General features: G+C 41.6%; 1 protein-coding gene across 3 annotated transcripts; it reads left to right on the forward strand.

Moving 5' to 3' along the window:
- Window positions 1–2,757: 2,757 nt before the first annotated feature.
- On the forward strand, window positions 2,758–13,732 carry LOC116363973 (uncharacterized). Of its 3 annotated transcripts, none has more exons than XM_031817296.1 (21): window positions 2,758–2,940; window positions 3,039–3,097; window positions 3,178–3,258; window positions 3,358–3,482; window positions 4,128–4,271; window positions 4,579–4,677; window positions 4,785–4,946; window positions 5,058–5,157; window positions 5,321–5,541; window positions 6,174–6,330; window positions 6,516–6,739; window positions 6,959–7,079; window positions 7,389–7,585; window positions 7,700–7,814; window positions 8,025–8,194; window positions 8,290–8,387; window positions 8,553–8,683; window positions 9,014–9,203; window positions 13,194–13,335; window positions 13,436–13,532; window positions 13,609–13,732. In XM_031817296.1, the coding sequence occupies exons 1-21, from the start codon at window positions 2,918–2,920 to the stop codon at window positions 13,680–13,682; spliced, it is 2,730 nt and encodes a 909-aa protein (XP_031673156.1). In that variant the 5' UTR covers window positions 2,758–2,917; the 3' UTR covers window positions 13,683–13,732. The 3 variants fall into 3 exon arrangements, with proteins under 3 accessions (XP_031673156.1, XP_031673158.1, XP_031673157.1); XM_031817297.1 differs by having other exon boundaries at window positions 2,787–2,940; window positions 4,131–4,271; XM_031817298.1 differs by lacking the exons at window positions 4,785–4,946; window positions 5,058–5,157; window positions 5,321–5,541 and having other exon boundaries at window positions 2,784–2,940.
- Window positions 13,733–21,788: the final 8,056 nt, after the last annotated feature.

Below are 21,788 nucleotides of genomic sequence, written 5' to 3' on the forward strand. Positions count from 1 at the left end.
CACACTTTTCAACAACCTTTGACACCACAGGTAATATACTAATGGGCCTGTAGTTACTCATGTTAGCAGGGTCTCCTGATTTAAAGATGGCCGTTATTATGGCCGACTTCCATACCCTTGGAAACACACCGAGACCAATAGATGTGTTGGTGACCTTAGTAATGGGGCCAATGAGTGACTCTTTGTAGTTTTTAAGAAAGGTAGAGTCCATCCCAAACACATCTTTGGCTTTAGAGTTCTTTAGTGAGCTAATCACCTTGTTCACCTTTGACTCAGAAACCTCCCTTATGATGAAGACAGGTTGAGTGTCATTCACTAGCACTGAGCCCAAGAAACAAGTGGAGGGGTTCTGTGTCAGTACCCTGACAGAGTCAATAAAGTAGGAATTGAAGGCTATTGCTATTTCGACTGCATCCTGTGTTAGATTGTTATTCACCATGATTTCTAGTCTTTTTGCAGTGTTACTATGGTCTTTCCCTGTTAACTTTTTTAGATTCTCCCATATCAATTTAGAATTTCCCTTTGCTTCACCAATTATGTTAATAAAAAAAGTTTGCCTTGGCCTGTCTGATTTCTTTCATCACCTTATTTCTCAACATGGTAAACCTACATCTGTCATGCTCTAATTTAATTTTTGGGCTATTTTAGAGCATAATCTCGTTCTTTCATCAATTTCCAGATTTCTCCATTTAGCCAAGGAAGAGTGCTCTTTTGGCCAGGTTTGGATTTGATTTTCTTTAGGAAGCCATTTATTGTAGTCTGGATTGTGGATAGAAAAACCTGACTATCAGCTTCCACGTCTGTATAGGACATGAGATCATTCCAGTTTATTCCCTTAATTGCTTTTTCAAAATTATTTAATTCACTCTTAGGTATTCTGAGTTGATCCGGCTTCTAACAGTAGAGAGGTTAAACCTGCTCTTAGACAGCTTTCTGGCTATAAGTGTCAGATTATGATCAGACAGCCCATTAACCATATTGAATGATTTAGTCACTCTCTCTGGTTTATTACTGAACACCAAATCAATCTGTGTTTTAGAGCAACAAGTCACCCTGGTTGGCCCTTTAACTAGCTGTGTAAGGTCAAAGGTATTAGTGATCCGTTTGAGGGTTTTCCTACAACACTTGTCTTCATAATTAATGTTAAAATCTCCCATTAAGATGACCTCTTTCCCAAAATCACATTCCCTAAGCATGGTATTAAACTGATCAAAAAACACACTTTTGGTGGAAGGTGGCCTATACATTCCAATGAGGGTAAAAGATATTTGGGGAGACAGTGTAACGTTCAGGCCGATACATTCTAGTTCATTATCACATGACCACTCAATTTGTTTACATCGGATATGTTCTTTAATGTAAATCATCACACCCCCTCCTCTTCCCTCAATCCTGTCTCTCCTGAAAACTTTGTAGCCAGGCACAACCAAAGCAGCACATGGAGAGTGTTTATGAAGCCATGTCTCTGAGAGGCAGAGAAAGTCAAGGTTGGAGTCTGTGAGTAGATGTTGAATTTGATCACTTTTTGGAATGACACTACGAATGTTCAAGTGCCCCCCTAGTAGTCCCTTGGGCTTAGCTCGTGGGTCCCAGATGACTCGAGAGTGATTGACACATTGAAAAAAGTTACATTTTCTGTGTTTTCTGACGGCTGGGTTTAGGCCGTTTTGTTTCGTTTTGATTAGGGGCAGTTCGGTAGCGCAATTAACAATCCCTCCCGCCTGCACTGGATGCGGGGAACTAATTAAAATAGCTTGCGTACCAGAAGCAGAGTCAGGGATCGCATATAGCGACTCTGGTATGTTTGAAGAGTCAAAATCTATCCTGGAACCGGGTGAGTCGAGAGAAACCATAGGACCATAGCACTCACCCACCTCCACTGCGGCGACGACCAGTGGACGAGGCCATCCACCGCTCTCCACTCCGGTGCGTATCACTGGCTTGGTGATATTGGGCCCAGGATTGAATTGTACATCCCCGGAGAGCAGGAGGGTAGCGAACATGTAGTTTAACAGTTTCCGATAAATGTTGGACTTGTGTTTGTTACGCCTAAGCGGTTCAGGAGAATAAGGAGCGAGGTAGACTTGGCCATTATTCAGAACATTATGGTATGCTGTGTACTGTCCGCTCCCGTGGAACGGTGAACCGGTAGTAGACTGATTGTGTCATCCCAGCAAGGACGCACTGAGATTATCAGTAGAGCAGCTACATAACTGACAATCATGGCAGAGTACTGGAGATAAAACACATAATTGTGCTTTAACTCTTTGCATGAGTTACTTAGCTGGGATCGGCGTACACCTGATGGTTTAGATAAAATTACAGCATTCGAATGAGAAGCGGCACCTGCCGCACCACCGTCTTCCGTCCGCCATTTTGTTGATCCGTCTTGGAATCATCAAGTGGTACTTAGCTAGCTAGTTCTTACCAGTGTCTGGATGTCGGCATTTCAGAGCAAGTTCACCATAGAGGCCAATATCTTTCTCTCTGTCTGGGCTACAATTGTAGACGGTTGGGTAATTATGCTTTTCACCTGTGAAAGGCTGTTGTGCTGCTAATGAGGGAGTTCTATTAACCTGAGCCGAGGTGCACCGGTCCATGGCCCCTGACATGAATGGATAAAAGCGGTGAGGGCGGAGCACCCTTCTAAAATTGAACAGTAGCCTTACATTTAGGTTTTTGTCCTAACACTACACAGCTGATTCAGATTAACAAAGCTGGATGATTATTTGAATCAGCTTTGTAGGGCTAGGGGAATAAAAAGAAAATGTGCAGCCCTTTGGGGTTCAGGTGACTGAGTGTGGGAAGCCTTTGTCATAGGGTAAAAGTTGCACACCCCTGGACTGTAGGCTGCACACTTTGGGTCAAATATCAGGTTCTGTAGCTGGGTATTTTATCAGAACAAATCTGTTCTACAATGATTATTTTCCTTAGCTCAGGGTAAGTAGTAGCAGGCCTAGGAGAGTCTTATGCGACACAAACATTTGAGTTGTGTTCTTCCTCCTTTTAATCATAATAATTTGTCAAATGCCTTACAGGTTGTTTTGCCTATTGATGGCAGCTGTGGGCATACAAGCACAACAGACACCTTCTATAAGTATGCATTTTGCACCTTGCAAATTTAAGCACTAAGTGTTTGACAAGATTTTTTTTTTAAACTAACCTTTCCTATTCCAGATGACCTCACCGCTGAATGCCTTGGTAACGTTATTCGTTTGAGTGTCGCTCCTCTTTTTGAAGAGTTTGACGCTGTCTTCAGTGAGTTTGCCTCTTATGATTCTCTTTCTCTCCTTTCATAATTCATGGCTTGATATTGCTTGTCAACTATTGTGTTCACACCATCTCCATCCCTTCCAGATGACACACAAATCATAAACCTGACGCCTGGCCTTGCTACTCAGTGTGGATTCAGCTTTAAATTTGACCCCATGGGGAATGCCATGTTTTTTGCTTCTCTTCAAAACTGCTTTTCCCAAAACATGGTAACCCTAAGAACTGTAGTGTTTGCTTGTACTTCAAATGGACAGTTTGCCTTCAGTGTCACTGCATTTGCAACTCGTACTGTAGCAATGTCATTTTATTTACCTTTGACATGGAGTCATGCTGAGACCAGGCTCTTTTACAGATGAGCCCTGTCTACACAAAGATAAAAGTCTATATTTGCATCACTAGATGGAAAAATGAAATAACTGAACCCATTCTTCAGTAAAAAGGTCCTCAATAAGCCTGAGTTGCCGTAGAGCTGCTAATACATACAATTTTGCGCATGGAGGTTATTAGAAGTCCAGTTCCAGGAACATTGAAGCAGTTTTCCTTAACTCTGTGGATATCAAAAGGATCTCCATTGTTAGCCACCCCTTGGTCTGGTATCTCTTACCTCTAAGTTAATGATGACGTAAGGTACAGCAGAAGTTTATGGAGGGCTTTCAGAGGGCCAGCCAACTTTCTGATACAGACTGCAGTGATGTGAACTATTGAGCTCTACTCCTGTAGTGTGGCTTCAATACAGTGGCAGCTGCATTCATATAGCCAATTTTGCCACAGTCTATAACACAGCATGAATGTCACCTGAATTTAGTTTTTTTGCTATATAATGAAGGCTTTTTTCCCTTCCCCCTTCATTTTAGGATGATAAGATGTTCAGCTTGGTCATGCAGTTCAGGCTGCCAGGAAACCACACGACTGAAGACCCTGTTTATAGAGTGGGCAAAACCTGTAGCTACACCCCCTGGACCTCCCGAGAGATTCTGTGCGACCGCAACTACATGGAGGCAAGTGAGCAGAGCATGCCCCAATGGACATGTTTACAGTCCCACTTGTCGTACTGCCTGTATAAATTATCTGTCTAGAGCTACAACTGTCCAGTGTTTCATTTCTTCTGCGACACAACGTAGAGGTCTTGACTCTCAATTCCACTCGTGTCTTCAAAATGCACATAGGAGAACTTTAGAGGTGAGGAATTTTGGCCTATTCTCAATGCATTTAAGGAGGCGAGTGGACAGATTGAGAACTGGCCCTTGATTTCCTCTTGTATGGGAGGGAGAAAATGCATAGGGAATAATGGCCTTTCTTCTCTAGGTGTCTGTCAGAAGGACTCTTCCAGACATCCAAACCATCCCCAAACAGCCCACTGGGGGCCCGAAAGCAAGGAGCGGCAACTTCCGGAGGGGAGCTGAGGTTTATATATTTCAGTTTCTGTAATTTCACTACAAAATGACAGGATGGTGCTAAACAATGTGCGTTTGACAATTTTGTTTAATTCATGTTTCCATTTCCTGAGACAGGCTGTTGCTTCAGGATACAAAATGACAGCAGTCGTCTTTAGTCCTAGCAAGAATGTCATGAATGTGGATGAGGTCCAAAGGAAGGGCTATGCAATAGCCAACACTCTCACACGGCTGGTGTTAAGAAGCCCTCATAATGCAGAGGAGACATACCTCCAGAATGTAAGCTGACCTCCATGAACTGGGTCATGTTCAGTAGAGCAAACATTTGGAAACGGTGGCCCTACCTGAACTCTGCAACATATTGTTAATACGGTGTGTCCTACTGAACAGGTAGCTGGGGTTCCGATGCGGGTGCTCTCAACCTCAACCTTCTTTGAGCAGAAGTGGCTGGTTACTCGAGTAGATGCCACGGCTGTTTGTCCAACACCAGGTTGAGTGTGAAATAATTTAAGATCCTATAAGCCCAGTTAATTGGCTCCAGACAAGACATTCATGTAGTGTTCAGTTGGGAAAATGTTTTCCAAATAATGGCACAGTTTTCAGTTGCAAAATGTTCTGTTTTGATGTGCACTTGGCTTCTTGTGTCACTGCAGAGGCAGTGGCCTTTACTCCAGAAGTGATCACCTGGTACATGCCCAAGCACATAGACCCACTTTTCTCCTCTGATGCCTTCACCATGTTGGAGGTGTACATGGGAATTGACGCTAAGAGGCTGGACACTGAGGAAATGGCTGCCAGAAACTACTCGGTTTTAGTCACAGAGGCTCATATTATTGTTGAAATTCCGGTGGGGGCGGTTGGCGGCAACTTCAAGGTCAGCATTGGATGAGTAAAATGTTCCTGTTTCATTTCTAAGTCTTATTTGTAGAGCCCTTTATACTATAGCAGTTGTCAGTGCTTTGCAGTAACCCTTTGCCATCTCTCATGGGTAAACTCCTAGAAACGTTGTCTTGTGTAAAACGTTTCTTATTGAGCAATTGTTTGCTTAACCAGGCTAATATACAATGGTTTGCAAAATTGTGAGAATTTTGTATAAAATTACACTTAAACATACTCTACCTCTTGTCTTTGCAGTTTGTCCTTTAGCCGCTTGAAATTTCAGACCAAATATCCACACTGAAGTGTTGTTTACCTGACTTTTTAGGGAGGCGGTAGCTTTGCCACTGTCAACTGAATGCAAGCAACACTCGGCTGCTGTTTACATATTGCGCAAGTGTTTACTTTGCGTGTCAGTTGCTTTGAAAATGCAAGTTGACAACCATACACCTACCAGCTGTCTAAAGTCTGGTAACCAATACTTTCCTTTGGATATTGTGTCTTAAATTACGAGCGGCAAAAAGTGGTAGAATAATTGTATTTAACATTCTGGCTTATAAGGAACATTTACCTGTTTTTGCACTCAAATTGTGTATTACAGCCTGACTGCATCACTCGTCTCCCTTACAGAGCCATATTCAGGATGACCAGTACTTTGTCACTTACACCATTGAGCCCATGCTTGAGTTGCTGTGGATCGAGGAGGTCGCACACGAGAACACCAGCTATAAAGTCCTCTTCCCTATCACAACACCTCCGATGGCCAGGCCTCCACAAGTTCGCAACTGTGAGTCTGGTTTAGTTAAATAGCGCCTATGGTAATTTGGGATGCCTGGGTTGTTCATTAGGCACAAAACAGAAAATGTACTGAAACGGGGAGGCAATACCTGGACTTACCCAATAACAAATGTCCATTTTCAACTTCCATTGTACCGCATTTCAAAATGTTTTCCTTTGTTTGCCAATGAACAGACACGCCCTTGGACACAGTTCCTGAGCAGGCAGTGTTTGTGCTTGAGTTGGGGACCTTCAACCTTGATGTGGAGCTGCTGAACATCACCTTTCCCACCATGGTGCTAACTGTTGCAGAGTGCAACGCCAGGGGCTTCAATGTTCAAGAGCAGAGATCCCCGGACAACACCTTGAAGACCTTCAGGATGGAGGTGCCCTTCTCAGACCCGGTGGTCTTTAAGGAGGTGTGTTTCTGTTAAATGCAAAGCCACACGCAGTGATTTGTTCATGCCCTAATAAGTGGGCCACCAACAAAATAGAAATAATGGCACAAATGTACTTTGTATCCCTCATTTACTCATGTGTTGTTTTAATAGTCCCCATATGTACTTAGTTGTCACTTGATGTTGAATAGAGTTCTGTTGCAACAATAATGCTGACCAATGCTTTTAACTTCACTACAGAGAAGGGCGGAACAAGGTGTCACAACCTTCACTCTTCAGCTGATCTACGGCCTGGTCATCTTTCCAGAGTACGCTCCTTTCTCTCACTCTGCCGTTGTGGACGCTGTACTGCTGGACATTGGTATGCCTCTGGACTACGCCAAACTACTGTTGAATGGTTTCCTCTCGTTAATGATTGCCCTGAAAGGAAATTGGCAGTGAAAGACCAACTAGCCATACTGTAGGGGTTTCCTATGCGGTCTTTCTACAGAGAATGTTAAGCTTTAGAGTATTTGGACCCAGTTTCCCTGTTCCTGATTTGCCAGGATCGTGTTTATTCAGTCCCACCGTAGCAAAACATTTTGCAAGGGTTTCTTCTTGGACAAGTTCAAGTAGTACCTTCCTGTTTTTTGTGCTTAATTAATGAACACAACCCTGTTTGTCCTTGTAGTGCCACCCTCAGTCACTGGCTACTGTGATCAGGAGAACTTCCACATCACTGTGGACTACAGGAACCAAGAGCCCTTTTTTGTGGTCTTGGTTGGCAAGCGGCTGCTTAACCATGAGTTTGCTCAACAGTATTTAACAGAGGGCGACACAGACTTCACCATCACGTTGCCCTTCTCTTCGCCGGACGCAGTGTTTGAGGTACGACGCTCTCCCAAAACATGTTAACCTAAATTGCTGCAGCTAGCTTTGCTTTCCTTACCCTGTATACATGCATACAATATTGGACTAATGAACTCTCCCATTGGTTCCCAGTCGGTTCACTCGTCAGCTGTCCGGAGCAGACTGGATGTGGCTCTGTTGAATCCTTACAACAACATGACCATCAAATACTTTTCCCTGGCTTGCAGCTTCCTCAAAACGCTGACTGGTTGGTTCTCAAACAATTACTTACGATAAATTGTCGTTTAACATGGTTACCAAACCTGGGTTCCTTGCAAATACCGTGAGTCTAAATGGTAGTGCCAGATGGGCATGGTTTGCATTTTTGGTGCTATTCCATTGGTTCAAGCTCAATAAGTGTAACAAATACAGAACCCAGGTCTGATGGCTACCTGTCTTTTGCTCCCCCACCTCCAAGAGTGTTTCTCTAATGGAACGATGACTGCGCTGGCAGTGAAGGTGGAGTCTGCTCCCGGTCTGAACCCCGGTCAGCTGACCCTGAGCGACCCCGCCTGTGGTCCCACCTACAGTGACGATCGCTTCGCCTACTTCCACTTCACTGTGAACTCCTGTGGCACCACCAGGAAGGTAAAATGACTATTACCCTGAGGTGATGGGTACTGTGTATTTACGGACTGTTTGCTTCTTCAGGCTGTAATAAGCAATTCCCCTCTACTACATAGTTTATCAACAATGTCATGCTGTATGAGAACGAAATCTCCTTGCCAGATGAACTTGAGGTGAAGCTGAATGCCACGACGTCTTCAGAGGAGGAATATCAGTAAGTGGATTACGCATCACAATTGTAGCTATTAGCTTTCATAAGGTTTATTTTTCTTCATCCATTGCTCAATACTTTGTATACAGGGAAAATGTGCCTCTACTACCAGTGTCCACTCTACTGCTTGACGTTTCCCCTATTGAAGTTGCTTACATCCCTCTTTAGGTTAAAGGTTTCCTGCTCCTATGTGGCCAACATCACTCGCACATTGGCCTTCCTGACCAGGCCGCGTGACAACGAGCCTTTTGCCGAGACTGGGACGGGTCGACTAATGGTCAGAATGAGACTCGCTCAGGGTAAGCGTGCACAAATTCAGAATTTCAACTTGACCCCTAGCCTCTAAAAGAATCTTGGAAGGTCTCCTTTACAAAACCATTCCCAAAAATGTAAGCCTTGTGATATATTACTCTTGCGTTCTGAGATCTACAGGTGTGGCTATGTAGTAACGGTGAGGAGCTGATTTGGGAATTTGTCAGAAGCCTCTAGTGGGGGGTGGATAGTGTTGGCTATAAATGGCGTGTGTTCATTGGGGCACAACAGGATATGATAAACGAGCATTTCTTAATGGACAAGTTCCGATGGTGCCCACTGACCACGACCCCCGGTTGTCTTGTTCTGTGTTCCAGACGCCTCGTATAACACATTCCACCAGGAGGAGGACTATCCAGTGGTGAGGTACCTGAGACAGCCTCTGCACTTTGAGGTGGAGCTGACCACGTCCTCTGATCCCAAGGTAGCGCTGGTGCTTGACCACTGCTGGGCCACCCTCAACGAGGACCGCGACTCCCGACCCCGGTGGAATCTCATCATTAATGGGTAACATGTCGTTTTTGGGCCTGAACAAGTGTTATTCCACAGGTGTGGTTCCTGAGTAATTAGCAACCTATCATGCTTGGCAGGCCATTTACTTTGGCTACCGTGGCTATGCCCCCATCCATAGGTCGAGTGGTCACAATGCTTAAAAACGATGTGAGCCATGTGCGGTCTGTCACCAGATCTCCACCCAATTTCACACTTATGGGAGATTCTGGCGCGTATGATCACACGCTGCAGGGACCACAGTGATAACAAGCATATCATTGGAACGTATGCTGCATCAAACGACTCTAAACCGCGTTGTCTGAAAAGCATCTAAACAATGTTTTGTGTTGAGAAATAAAGGTCTTCACAACTTTATTCCAGCTTTGCTTGTAAAATATATCAATGTTAACGTTATCATCTAGTCTAAATAACAGGTTGACTTGTTTTACAGTATGATGCGGTACAAGGGAGCCATGTAAATCTAGTATAGAAAGTATGGCAGCCATGTTTGTCAACCAAGAACTCCTAGAATGCTGTTCACTGCGCCCGTTGCCTGAGATCTTAACTTCGTTTGGCCACTTCAGCATGTGATAATGTTTGTACTTGTTACGGCGTACACATGACAAGTAGTTTACAGGTAACTATACAAATACAACCGTAGCACGAAAGCTAAGATATAGCACAATCCATTATTGGGGGCTAAGTCCTTGGGGGAAGGTATTGTGAAGAGGATGATGCAGGAAATATTACTAAGATCTGGGAATTTATCAACAATAAATGGTGAGGCAGACAGTTTTTCTAAGCTACATACCCCTGGAAAGGGGGGGTCTGATCTGGCAACCCTGAGGTACCATAGTTTACACTCTGATGCCGTGTTCAAATCAACTGACGACTTCAGTGCATTCAAGACAATGAGGTTACTCCAGTTGAGATCACCATAAGTCTGACAGACGCTTACGTGATAACCCGACTGCATTGTATGGTGTTAGCTTATATTCAGTACCACCTTCAAGTGTTTTACACACGTGTCCATTACAATCTAGGCAAGAATCAGAAAGCATGAATAAAACGCTAAGCACATTATACTTACGGTACGATGCAGTAGAAACGACAACACGTGACACAGAAAATAAGGCACTTTGATAGGAATACACGCATGTCCACAGTTATTTGTGAGGAAGGCAATAAATGTGCAAGGACTGTATACTTGATCTGGGGAAGTGCTTGGGCTTTCTTTTGAAGGAAAGTTTGTCCGGCTCATTAAATTCTCAAATCTAAATGGTCTGCAACCGTGAAATGGGCTACTTTTGTGAATGAATGAGGCAAAATTAGAAGTTGAAACGGCTTCTAGAAAATTAGCAGGTAGTGTGCCTTGGTCTGAGGTCAGCGCGGGTTAAATGTCCACATGTTGGAACGGTGAGTGCATTCTGACATCACGCGCATGAAATCAACTCCCACTGGGGCGACTGTTGAAGATATTTGGAACTTGTGTGTGTGAAAAGGTTAATGTTGGCATTACCTACACCTTTTTACTCAATGTTATCCTTTTGGTTTGCTACAGTTCAGTGTTGTGCCAAGCTGATGGTCAGTCAAATGGAAATCAAGAGCGGCTGGCAAGCTTGGCTTGCCTTTCCGATTGGTTACATACAACTGCTCTTAACACTGACTGAATAGTTGTTGGTTTTGGGTTGAATTCAGGCACAAGTGACCTCTTGTATTTAAAACAGTTATTGCACTAAACCTAAAGGATTGTTCAGATGCCTGTGCAGCATGGATGTTTGAAACTGAATAGGATCAGTTGACAGGATCCCCAGAAGTTGATGCCGCTTTCAATGGAATTTCCTGTCCTAGAGAATGCGCTAATTGGGAGTTGCTAAACATGAACAAATACCACGGTCAAGTGTAGCAGCATCTTGCTAACCTTATTTAGCTAGCTAATGTTCATATTTAAAAAAAATGTTACTACATTTTTTTTTATTTGGGTGAGCACTTTGCCACAGATGGACATGCTGGCCTAATTTTTATCTCAAGAATTTAAATTGGGTTACTATAGAAAGATGACTTATTTTTCCTACATTGTAATGGGCTACAATGACTTATGATTATGCACGCTGCAAATGACACTTTATTTTGCGGGTGCCTTTTCAGTATCTGGCTGCATGTTACACCAAGCAGTGTAGTGAAGCAACTTTATTGGTCAAAACCATTCATTTGGGGGATCGGGTTTGCTATGAAATCATGCAATTTGACCATTTTTATGAATTGGTATCAACCTAAGTTTGGCCATGTGGACACGGCGTAACTTCGCAGCTGTTTATTAAATCAGCAATGTCATAGCAGTTTAAAAAAAACAGGCTGAAATGTTTTGTATATCATAGGAAAAGACACAACATTCACATGGCTGTGCACAAAATGGGTAGTTGAGATTTGTCACTTCAGCTGCAACTATATCGTTGTGCAAAATCCTTACCATCGTCTGTCAGCTCAAGTGATTTGTACTGGTGTGGGTGTTTCTCTTAATGTAACGTCTTCAGATTTCACAAATTCCTTTTTGCTAATATCTGGCAGTTAAACGGTAAAGGATAAACCTCCCAAAGATGCAAATTAAAAAAGTAGGCCTAAACTGTCAATGCGTAGGTTACTTTGTATAGTAGAGCTGCGCCCTTCACAGAAGTCCTCCGTGTGACTCCGATGCCGTGGGTGTAGAATTTATTTTGTGTGACCAATTTTTCTCCAACAGCGGAAGAATTGCTCTGGCGCATTGCATGAAATTCTTGTTTAAAATGAAGTACTTGTGTTGATGATACCGACTGTCTCTTCGGCAACTTTGGTTAAACCACGATCAATATTCTGGTCAGACTACAGGTGACCTTTCTGGATCATTTAGAATTAAGAACCATTTAGAGGGACATCTCACCTCATGTCAATGGAATTGAATATACATGTTAGACCAAAATAAACATTGTTGACGGAAAGCCCAATTTCTGTTCTTTAAAATAAAAACGTAGGATTTGGGGTGCCGAGGAAGCGGTTTTAAAGTTACCGTCTCACAACGTAAACTCTAGACGGTAGAAATCTATTAAATTGATAGTCAACTTATTAACTTTACATCGTATCCTCCTTGCAGCTGCAAAAACCCCAGCCATATGATTCAGTACTATACAAGTTGGTTTAATTGAATTACTAGCTAACTAAATAACACAGGCTAAACACACAGGTGACACAATGACAGCTTGTTACAAGGTTTCTCTTCACACCCCCCACCGTTCCGTAAGGGACACTTATCATTGATACATTTTTGAACACACGAACCGGCACCAGCTTGGAGTAAAAGCATGAATGTGTTTGTGGGATGCCGCCGTGGAAAGGTAGGTGGTTGGTCTTCTCTCTGATTGGCTACATGAGGTCACAATGTCGTTGGTTGTCCGTGGCTCCAATGACTAGTCTTGAACAGAACTACAGGATGGATTTTCCTTTCACACGTTCTGGAAGATAGGCTAATCAACCCTGTCGCTGATTCCTCAGTGGGTGATGAGTAGGATGGTTTGGATGTGGTAGCAGAATGGTCCCACTTAAGTTCATTTTCTAGGTTAGGAAAGTTCCAAACGTCTAGCTTGCGCCTCACGGTTTTCTGGTCTAATGTTAATTTCTGTTACCATTCCTTTTATGCACTCAGAGATTAGCTATAGAAAATGAATGTCATATTGGCTTTTATTTTGTGATTTTTACTAAACGCGCTTACTCTACAGGTAGGACGTCTCTAGCCTTTACATTGTATATGAAATATGTTTTTTCAAGACAAAGGTGATTGTTGTTGGGTAAAGCCTGTTAGCAAAAACATTCCTTTAGTTCATACTGGAGGGGGAGAAAGAACCCACTTCTGCTGTAAATTGATCTGATCCTCACAGGACAGTCATGACACCACCACAAGACTTCGTACACAAGGCGGTTGGGGTTTGCAGCGTTTTCTTGTTCATAACTTAGTCCCTCTCTCTACACTGGCAGCTGTGAGAACCCAGAGGATCCATACCGTGTGGTCTTCCACCCGGTAGAAGCTGACGCCAGGGTCCGCTTCCCCCCTCACGTCAAACGCTTTGAGGCCTATATGTTTTCCTTCGCCGGTGATGCGGTTGAGCCGAGTGGCCAGGTAACAAAGTTCACCCAACAATCTTTATTCTTTAATTTTGTGTGAGTGGCAATCATCCCTTTAAAAAAAAAACTGACACCATCAAATCTTTGATTCCTAGGTCTTTGTCCATTGTGATGTGGTCATCTGTGATGCCAGTAGTCCCACTGGCGGCCCCTGTAGTGGACAATGTGTGAATCAGGACAACCTGAAAAGAGGTAGGTCTTTTATGCTTTTCAGACCCTGGCAGACCATAACTGAACTAATAGGTTCGCTCTCTCTCTCTCTCAACAGGTCAACGACATGTCAAAGACTTCTTTGAGGAGCGTCATGTATATGTTTCTTCTGGATACATTCTTTGGGTGTAATGTATTGTTCTAACATGTCAAATAAAGTGTTCTATATAAAACAATCCTAACCGTTGGAGCTACCTTAACACCATGTCGTAGGCTTGTCATCTGACATGTATCAATCAACCCTTTTGTAAGCATGGAACTCTGAACCATCCACCGGAGGGAGATAAGTGTTGCGCAACTATTTCCCGTCTAGGACAAACAATGTGTGACGAAACAAAAGCTTTCCATTGTCCAGTAGGATGAACTGACTCAATGTTATAGCAGATGGTGGTTTGCCAAAGTGAAACCAGCAGGGCTGTGGTTGGCTGCAGTGTTGGTAATTTTCAACTGAAATTACAACTTTCCTTGATACCTCTCACTAGCTTGGTTTCCATCCAAATATGGACATTTCTTCTTCAATGATATGCATGTCAATCTCTCATGGCTCAAATGGGAAGAGCATGACTTCATCGCTACTTGTTTGTGTAAGAAGTGTTGACAAGCTGAATGTACCGAGCTGTCTGTTTTAAACTCGCTCAGACACCCATGCATTCCCCACAAGACATCTCTTCACAATCTCCAAGTCCGAACTACGAAGGTAGAGCCATGAATACGTTGCAATCTATTCCGCATCAGGATAAGATTTCAACACACACCGTACGGCACAGCGGGGACTGAAGACACTCCTTAAAGTTGCGAGCTTGCACCGCGGGACGGTTTCATTGCTCCAGACCACCACAAGGGGAGTTTATGCAATCATTATGCATTTGGGTCCCAAGGCTTTGGGATGACCAAAGACTAATTTTGACACGAGCCACCCTTGCCTTGTGGCGCTCAACGAAGATTGCTGACAAAACAGATGGAAGTTGTCTTAACGAGTCAAGCAAATGTACAATTTGAGAGGAATGTGATAATGTAGAGACGTGGCTATATTTTTTTTGTCATAGTTAAATTACAAAAATCTCTATTTAGCTAGTGTTAGGAGAATGAATTTGTAATTTGTCTTTCAGGGACTCCTGAGAACCAACAAACCAGGATGTTGTCTTGTGAAACAGTGGCTGTAAAGCATCTAGCTGGCTAAAGCATTGACTGCACAATTGTAAGCTTGCCTTGTAATGCAGCTAAAGTAACATGGCTAGCTATTTACTTGCTTGAGTCGGATTAAAAATAACTGTTGCCGCTCTGGGTATGGACCCTAAAACGTAGTTCTGAACTAATATTCATAGCAATCAATGAACCTCAAGTCTGAATGGCATTAATGAAGCCTAGAGTAGAATATACCTTTGTGCCAAGGATGCAAGACCTCTATACCCATGTATTTTAGTTAATACCACGTATGAGATTCCCATCTTGTAGCCTGTACATTGAATATATTCACCGATCATGTACTCTTCCTTGGCAAATAAAGGTGTGGTTCTGGTATGACAGACACTCAGTCATATCAAACGATGCGGTATCTGTATGTATTACAATTATACACTTCAGTGTTTACTGCTCCTGGGATATCAATGATTACACATTGTAACTATACAATAGACCAAACATGATTGATTTGTAATTCATATATACAGGGAAAGAACGTATGCATATCTAACTCCATTAATCTGAGGACACAGGATAGTATTTCAACCAGTGGAGAATGTGAAACGCTTTATTGAAAGAAGTGCATTTTATTTATAATATTATACGAGTTCAATCTTGGGCGGGCAGGTGGGTAGAGCGTTGGACTAGTAACCAGAAGGTTGCAAGATCAAATCCCTGAGCCGAGAAGGTAAAAATCTGCCCCTGAACAAGGCAGTTCCTAGGCCGTCATTCTTATCTGACATGCCTAGTTAAAGGGTAACTACACCCCAAAATCGATATGTCTTAATTGGTTTCCTGCTAGGGTTTTAAACGCTGTCGTGGACATAGAAATATAACATGATTGGATGTTCTATTAAAAAGGTGTACATTTTAGAGAGCGAAAACCTATAGATGCAGGGACAAACGGTCCCCCTTGCATTACCCATCCAAGTGGGTAATACTTGGATGGGAGACTGCCTGGGAATACCAGGTGCTGTAAGCTTTTTGTCACTGCCTTGTGGAATTTCAACTCTTTGTCCGTTTTTTTTCCCACAAGGCTGAAAAATGTGCCCTCGCTTTGAAATAAGTAAGCAAGGTTAGTTTGTATTTCATCCAACAATCTGTGCTACAGTATATGCAATTTCTTCCACTTTTTGAGTGACACAGATGCTTATCTAAATGGTGAAAATGCAACAGCTGTTAATCAGACTCACTTTGACTTGTGACGACCCTCCCACTCTGTCAGCCGTATTCTGAGAGTCTCCTCCATGAATGTGGAAGAGGTATATTTATCCTGGGAGACACATGGCCCAAGTGTTTCCCATGAAGCTGACGACCCTCCCAACTCCACCCACCGGCATCCTAATAAGGAAACAAGAGCAAAGACAGAATACGGCAGACAGAGTGGGAGGGTCGTCACACTTTATATAGTGCACCAAGAGATATTTTCTCGCTTACGACCATACCGGCCTGAGTACGCGCTTCCGGTGATTAAGCTGTGAGTGTTTGCGCAAGAGTTTTTCTTGAGCATATTTTTTTGTTTGTTATTTCAACAGTTTTCGAAGTATAATTGTGGTTTTTGCAGTTGAATAAGTTTTAAGTTTGGTTCGTTCTTCCCCCTTGCAGTTTTGCTGCATATTTTGGTTTATTATGAGAGTCGGAAATGGATACAGAAAGCACAACGGACACGGGAAAGAGGTTGAGTTGGTTGGATGGGATGGATTTGGAGTTGGTTTCGGATACAGACGACACTGAAAAGGTAGAATAAGAGGAGGCCTGAGGAAGAGGAAAGCGGGGGACGTGAAAAAGGATGGAAAAGGGAAAAAACAAGTCAACATGTAAAGGATAATGAAGGCAATTTGTTTTATTGTATTTATATTAATGGTTAATTGTATGTCCCTAAATGTAAATGGTTTAAGGACAAATTTCAAAATATAGTTTTCTTGTGTTTACAAGAGACGCATTGGGACTTTTATTTTTGTGAATAATGGTAGGGGGAACTCTAGTGGCATGGCTATTTTATTGAGGAAGGATGTGGTGGACAAACTGGTACATATATATGATGATAACAATGGGAGGATTTTAGTTTTAAATTGAGTATATGGATAGGATTTTTAGAATTCTAAATGTTTATGCTCCAAATAACGAAATAGAGCGCAAGGTTTTATTTATTGGTGTGGGACGATGGTGTGTGGGAAATTGCATTGTGGTGGGGGATTTTAATGTGAAAATGGACAGATTAGATATGACAAGGGGAGCTATCTTTAGAAGTGATGCATCTAGGGGTTTTTTAAAAAAGGTGATGTTTGAGAAAAAATGGAGAGATGAAAATCCCGATAAACGGGATAAACGGGTTTTAGGGGAATTAAAACAAACTAGAATAGATCTGGTTTTAGTTAAAGAAGGCGTAAGAGATTTTATGAAAGATATTAAGTATGTTTTTACAACTTTCAGTGACCATGCATATTTAATTTTCTCGGTGGGTTTAGAAAAGGAAGGAACAGGGGGTGGTACGTGGTGTATGAATGAGTTATTTGGGGGATGAGGATTATTGTAAACAACTTACATCTTTGATAGCATGTGAAATGGAGGATAAGCAGAAAGATAATGATAAGTGTTTATGGTGGGACAAGGTTAAGGAAAAAATAAAAGGTTTTAAAAAAGGTATAAGATATGCAAGGAAAAAGAGGGGTCAGATGAAAAGAGAATTGAGAGCTAAATTGGATGAAGAAATGGGGAAGTATGATAGTGAACCTAATTATAATATAGAAACGTTTTTAGAGTTGAAAGCTAAATTGAGTAAATATGACATAGATAAGTGTAAGGGGGCTATTATAAGAAGCAAAGCAACGTATTTTTTGGAGGGGGAGAAATGCACTTTTTTTCTTGGATTAGAGAAGAGTACTCAAAGGAGAACATATCTTAGACAGATTGAAAATGTAAAGGATGAAGTAGTAGATGATTATGTAGAGATTTTAAAGACGGTGCAGAATTTTTATAGGGACTTATTTAAGAAAGGGGAGATGGAGGAGGGGTGTGTACAGGAGATTTTAGATCGTGCGGAGGTGAAAATTAATGTAGAGGATAAGTTGATGTGTGATGGGACGATTACAGTAAATGAAGTTATAGATGCGATTAAGGATTTACAGGTGAATAAGAGCCCTGGTGTTGATGGGATCATTGCAGAGTTTTATAAAATGTATGAAAGTCTTTTAGCACCTATTTTATTGGAGGTTTACCACTATATGGAGGAGAATGACTGTTTCAGAATCGATGGTGACAGGGATGATAACTATATAAAAATGGAAAAGGGAGTAAGGTAAAATTGGAAAATTATAGGCCTATTAGTTTATTGAATGTGGATTACAAGATTTTAGCCAAAATGTTAGCGAATATGATGAGTGTTTTACATTATATTATTGCACCAACACAGAATTATAGTGTTCCTGGTAGGGATATAGCTGACACAATTAATACAATTAGAGACGTGACACACAAAATGAATGGGGATAAGAGAAATGTACCTTTGTTTTACAAGGAAGTTTTTGAGGCTTGGGGGCAGTTTTTACCACACATTTCTTATGATTGTAACATTTTGGAAAATATTTTAAATCAGCCAATTTTTTTAATCCTAAGATCAAGTATAATACAATGTTGTTTTGTAAATATTTTCTGAGGGCTGGGATGAGACATTTGTGATATTTTATATGAAGTCATTCCAGGGTTTCTTCCTGTACAGGTTATTTATGACAATATTGTTGAGGTGGAGGATGAAATAAGCAAAACTACTGTAGGAAATATGTATAAGAAAATTGTGGGGTGTATTCCTGAGTGGGTGTTTTTAATAAATACAGAGGTGGTTAAGAGAGCTGGAGGTTTACCGGCTTTATTTTATGAAAGTAATGGAGTGAAACATTATTTGTCAGGTTTGAAAGTTAAAACAGTATATAGTAAATGTATCTTGCAGGAGATAAAAGTTCCTGCCTCGGAGAAAGTGTGGGCGAAGGTTTTTGTGGATTTGGATGTGAAATCAATATGGAAGAATGTTAATGTAAAATGTAATTCAATAGAATGTGAAGATAATGATTTTAAAGTAAAACATAATAGGGTTTTTACTAATGTGGTTTTACATCAAATCAATAGAGATATTAATAGGGAATGTGACATTTGTAGTATAGGGGTGGAAGATTTTATGCACTTTTTCATTGACTGTAGTAGATTAAGAGGGTTTCATGCGTTTTTAAAAGGGTTGTTAGTGAAACATTGGGGGGAGGAGATTTTTAATGGAATAGAATGGAGGATATTTTTTCTGTTTGGTATTAATGGGAAAAGTAAAGTTTTGAATTTTAACTTGGTGAATTATGTTTTAAATCATGCTAGATACGCTGTAAGATTAAGAAGGAACTTGTGTCATTATGAAGGGAAATGTGTGAGTGTGGAGGTATTTTTTAAGAGTATTTTGGGGAAAAATATAGAGATAATACATAGATATGGTGGAGGCAACTTTGAAAAACAGTTTGTGTGGGGGAGTACATTTATTGGAATGTTACCAAATGGAAAACTTGTCTTTAATTACTAATTTGGATTTAGTGAGGGATTTAAATGTCAATTGATTGTATTTTCTTTCTGATTTTGTAAAATGAATTGTTCATCCTTTAATTATGATTGAAACGCTGTAAAATTGTCTGTTTTTCATAATAATTTTTTATTTTTAATTTAAAAAAATACGCCCGATCTAGTCCGATCTCGGAAGCTAAGCAGGGTCGGGCCTGGTTAGTACTTGGATGGGAGACCGCCTGGGAATACCAGGTGCTGTAAGCGTTTTGCTCCAGCAGAGGGTTCTCTTGTGTCATGCGTGGAGCAACTCCCGTTTATTTATCACCCTAATAATGTTTTGTCTTTTTATTGGACTAAATGCAGTTTGTTAGTGCTTCCCTGCCCTGCCCTGATCAAATCAAATAATGGACAATGCGTTTACCTCAAAATCTAGGCAGTGCATTCAGCATTTGTTTTTAGGCTAGGAGACTGTCAATGTCTGTAGTCCATTAGGGCCCTGTAAAATCCCTTCAATGTTTCTCCATTTACATTTCCCCGTTGTGTCACGCCTTGGTCTAAGTATTTTGTGTTTATCTTCATGTATTGGGTCAGGCCAGGGTGTGGCATGAGGTTTTGTATTGTGGTGTGTTTTGTCTTGGGGTTTTGGTGTGTAGGTATTGGGATTGTAGCTAGTGGGGTTATCTAGCAAGGTCTATGGCTCTCTGGAGTGGTTCTCAATCAGAGGCAGGTGTTTATCGTTGTCTCTGATTGGGAACCATATTTAGGCAGCCATATTCTTTGAGTTTGTCGTGGGTGATTGTCCTCTGTTAGTTTGCACCAGTATAGGCTATTTTGGTTTTCGTTACGGTCTTTGTTTTGTGTTTATTCGTGTTGTACGTAGTTCATTAAACATGGATCGAAATCTACACGCTGCAGTTTGGTCCGACTCTCCTTCACACCTAGAAAACCGTAACACGTTGACCGTTTGTCCCTGCATCTATAGGTTTTCGCTCTCTAAAATGTACATCTTTTTAATAGAAATATAACATGATTGGATGTTCTATGTCCACGACAACGTTTAAAACCCTAGCAGGAAACCTGCCCCAGATTTTGGGGTGTAGTTACCCAGAATGACGGCCTAGGAACTGCCTTGTTCAGGGGCAGATTTTTACCTTCTCGGCTCAGGGATTTGATCTTGCAACCTTCTGGTTACTAGTCCAACGCTCTACCCACCTGCCCGCCCAAGATTGAACTCGTATAATATTATAAATAAAATGCACTTCTTTCAATAAAGCGTTTCACATTCTCCACTGGTTGAAATACTATCCTGTGTCCTCAGATTAATGGAGTTAGATATGCATACGTTCTTTCCCTGTATATATGAATTACAAATCAATCATGTTTGGTCTATTGTATAGTTACAATGTGTAATCATTGATATCCGGAGCAGTAAACACTGAAGTGTATAATTGTAATACATACGTGCAGACACCGCATTGTTTTATATGACTGAAAGTGTCTGTCATACCAGAACCACACCTTTATTTGCAAAGGAAGAGTACATGATCGGTGAATATATTCAATGTACAGGCTACAAGATGGGAATCATGTGGTATTAACTAAAATACATGTGTATAGGTCTTGCATCCTTGGCACAATAAAGGTGTATTCTATTCTAGGCTTCATTAATGCCATTCAGACTTGAGGTTCATTGATTGGTATGAATATTAGTTCAGAACTACGTTTTAGGGTCCATACCCAGAGCGGCAACATTTATTTTTAATCCGACTCAAGCAAGTAAATAGCTAGCCATGTTACTTTAGCTGCATTGCAAGGCAAGCTTACAATAATGCAGTCAATGCTTTACAGCCACTGTTTCACAAGACAACATCCTGGTTTGTTGGTTCTCAGGAGTCCCTGAAAGACATTAAATTCATTCCCCTAACACTCACTCGTCTGAACTTGCTAAATAGAGATTTTTGTAATTTAACTTTGACAAAAAATATAGCCACGTCTCTACATTATCACATTCCTCTCAAATTGTACATTTGCTTGACTCGTTAAGACAACTTCCATCTGTTTTGTCAGCAATCTTCGTTGAGCGCCACAAGGCAAGGGTGGCTCGTGTCAAAATTAGTCTTTGTCATCCCAAAGCCTTGGGACCCAAATGCATAATGATTGCGCAAACTCCCCCTGGTGGTCTGGAGCAATGAAACCGTCCCGCGGTGCAAGCTCGCAACTTTAAGGAGTGTCTTCAGTCCCCGCTGTTCCGTACGGTGTGTGTTGAAATCTTATCCTGATGCGGAATAGATTGCAACGTATTCATGGCTCTACCTTCGTAGTTCGGACTTGGAGATTGAAGAGATGTCTTGTGGGGAATGCATGGGTGTCTGAGCTGTGCGCGAGTTTAAAAACAGACAGCTCGGTACATTCAGCTTGTCAACACTTCTTACACAAACAAGTAGCGATGAAGTCATGCTCTTCCCATTTGAGCCATGAGAGATTGACATGCATATCATTGAAGAGATGTCCATATTTGGA

Source organism: Oncorhynchus kisutch, unplaced genomic scaffold (assembly GCF_002021735.2).
Source record: "Oncorhynchus kisutch isolate 150728-3 unplaced genomic scaffold, Okis_V2 scaffold980, whole genome shotgun sequence".
In the NCBI taxonomy this organism is placed as follows: domain Eukaryota; kingdom Metazoa; phylum Chordata; class Actinopteri; order Salmoniformes; family Salmonidae; genus Oncorhynchus; species Oncorhynchus kisutch.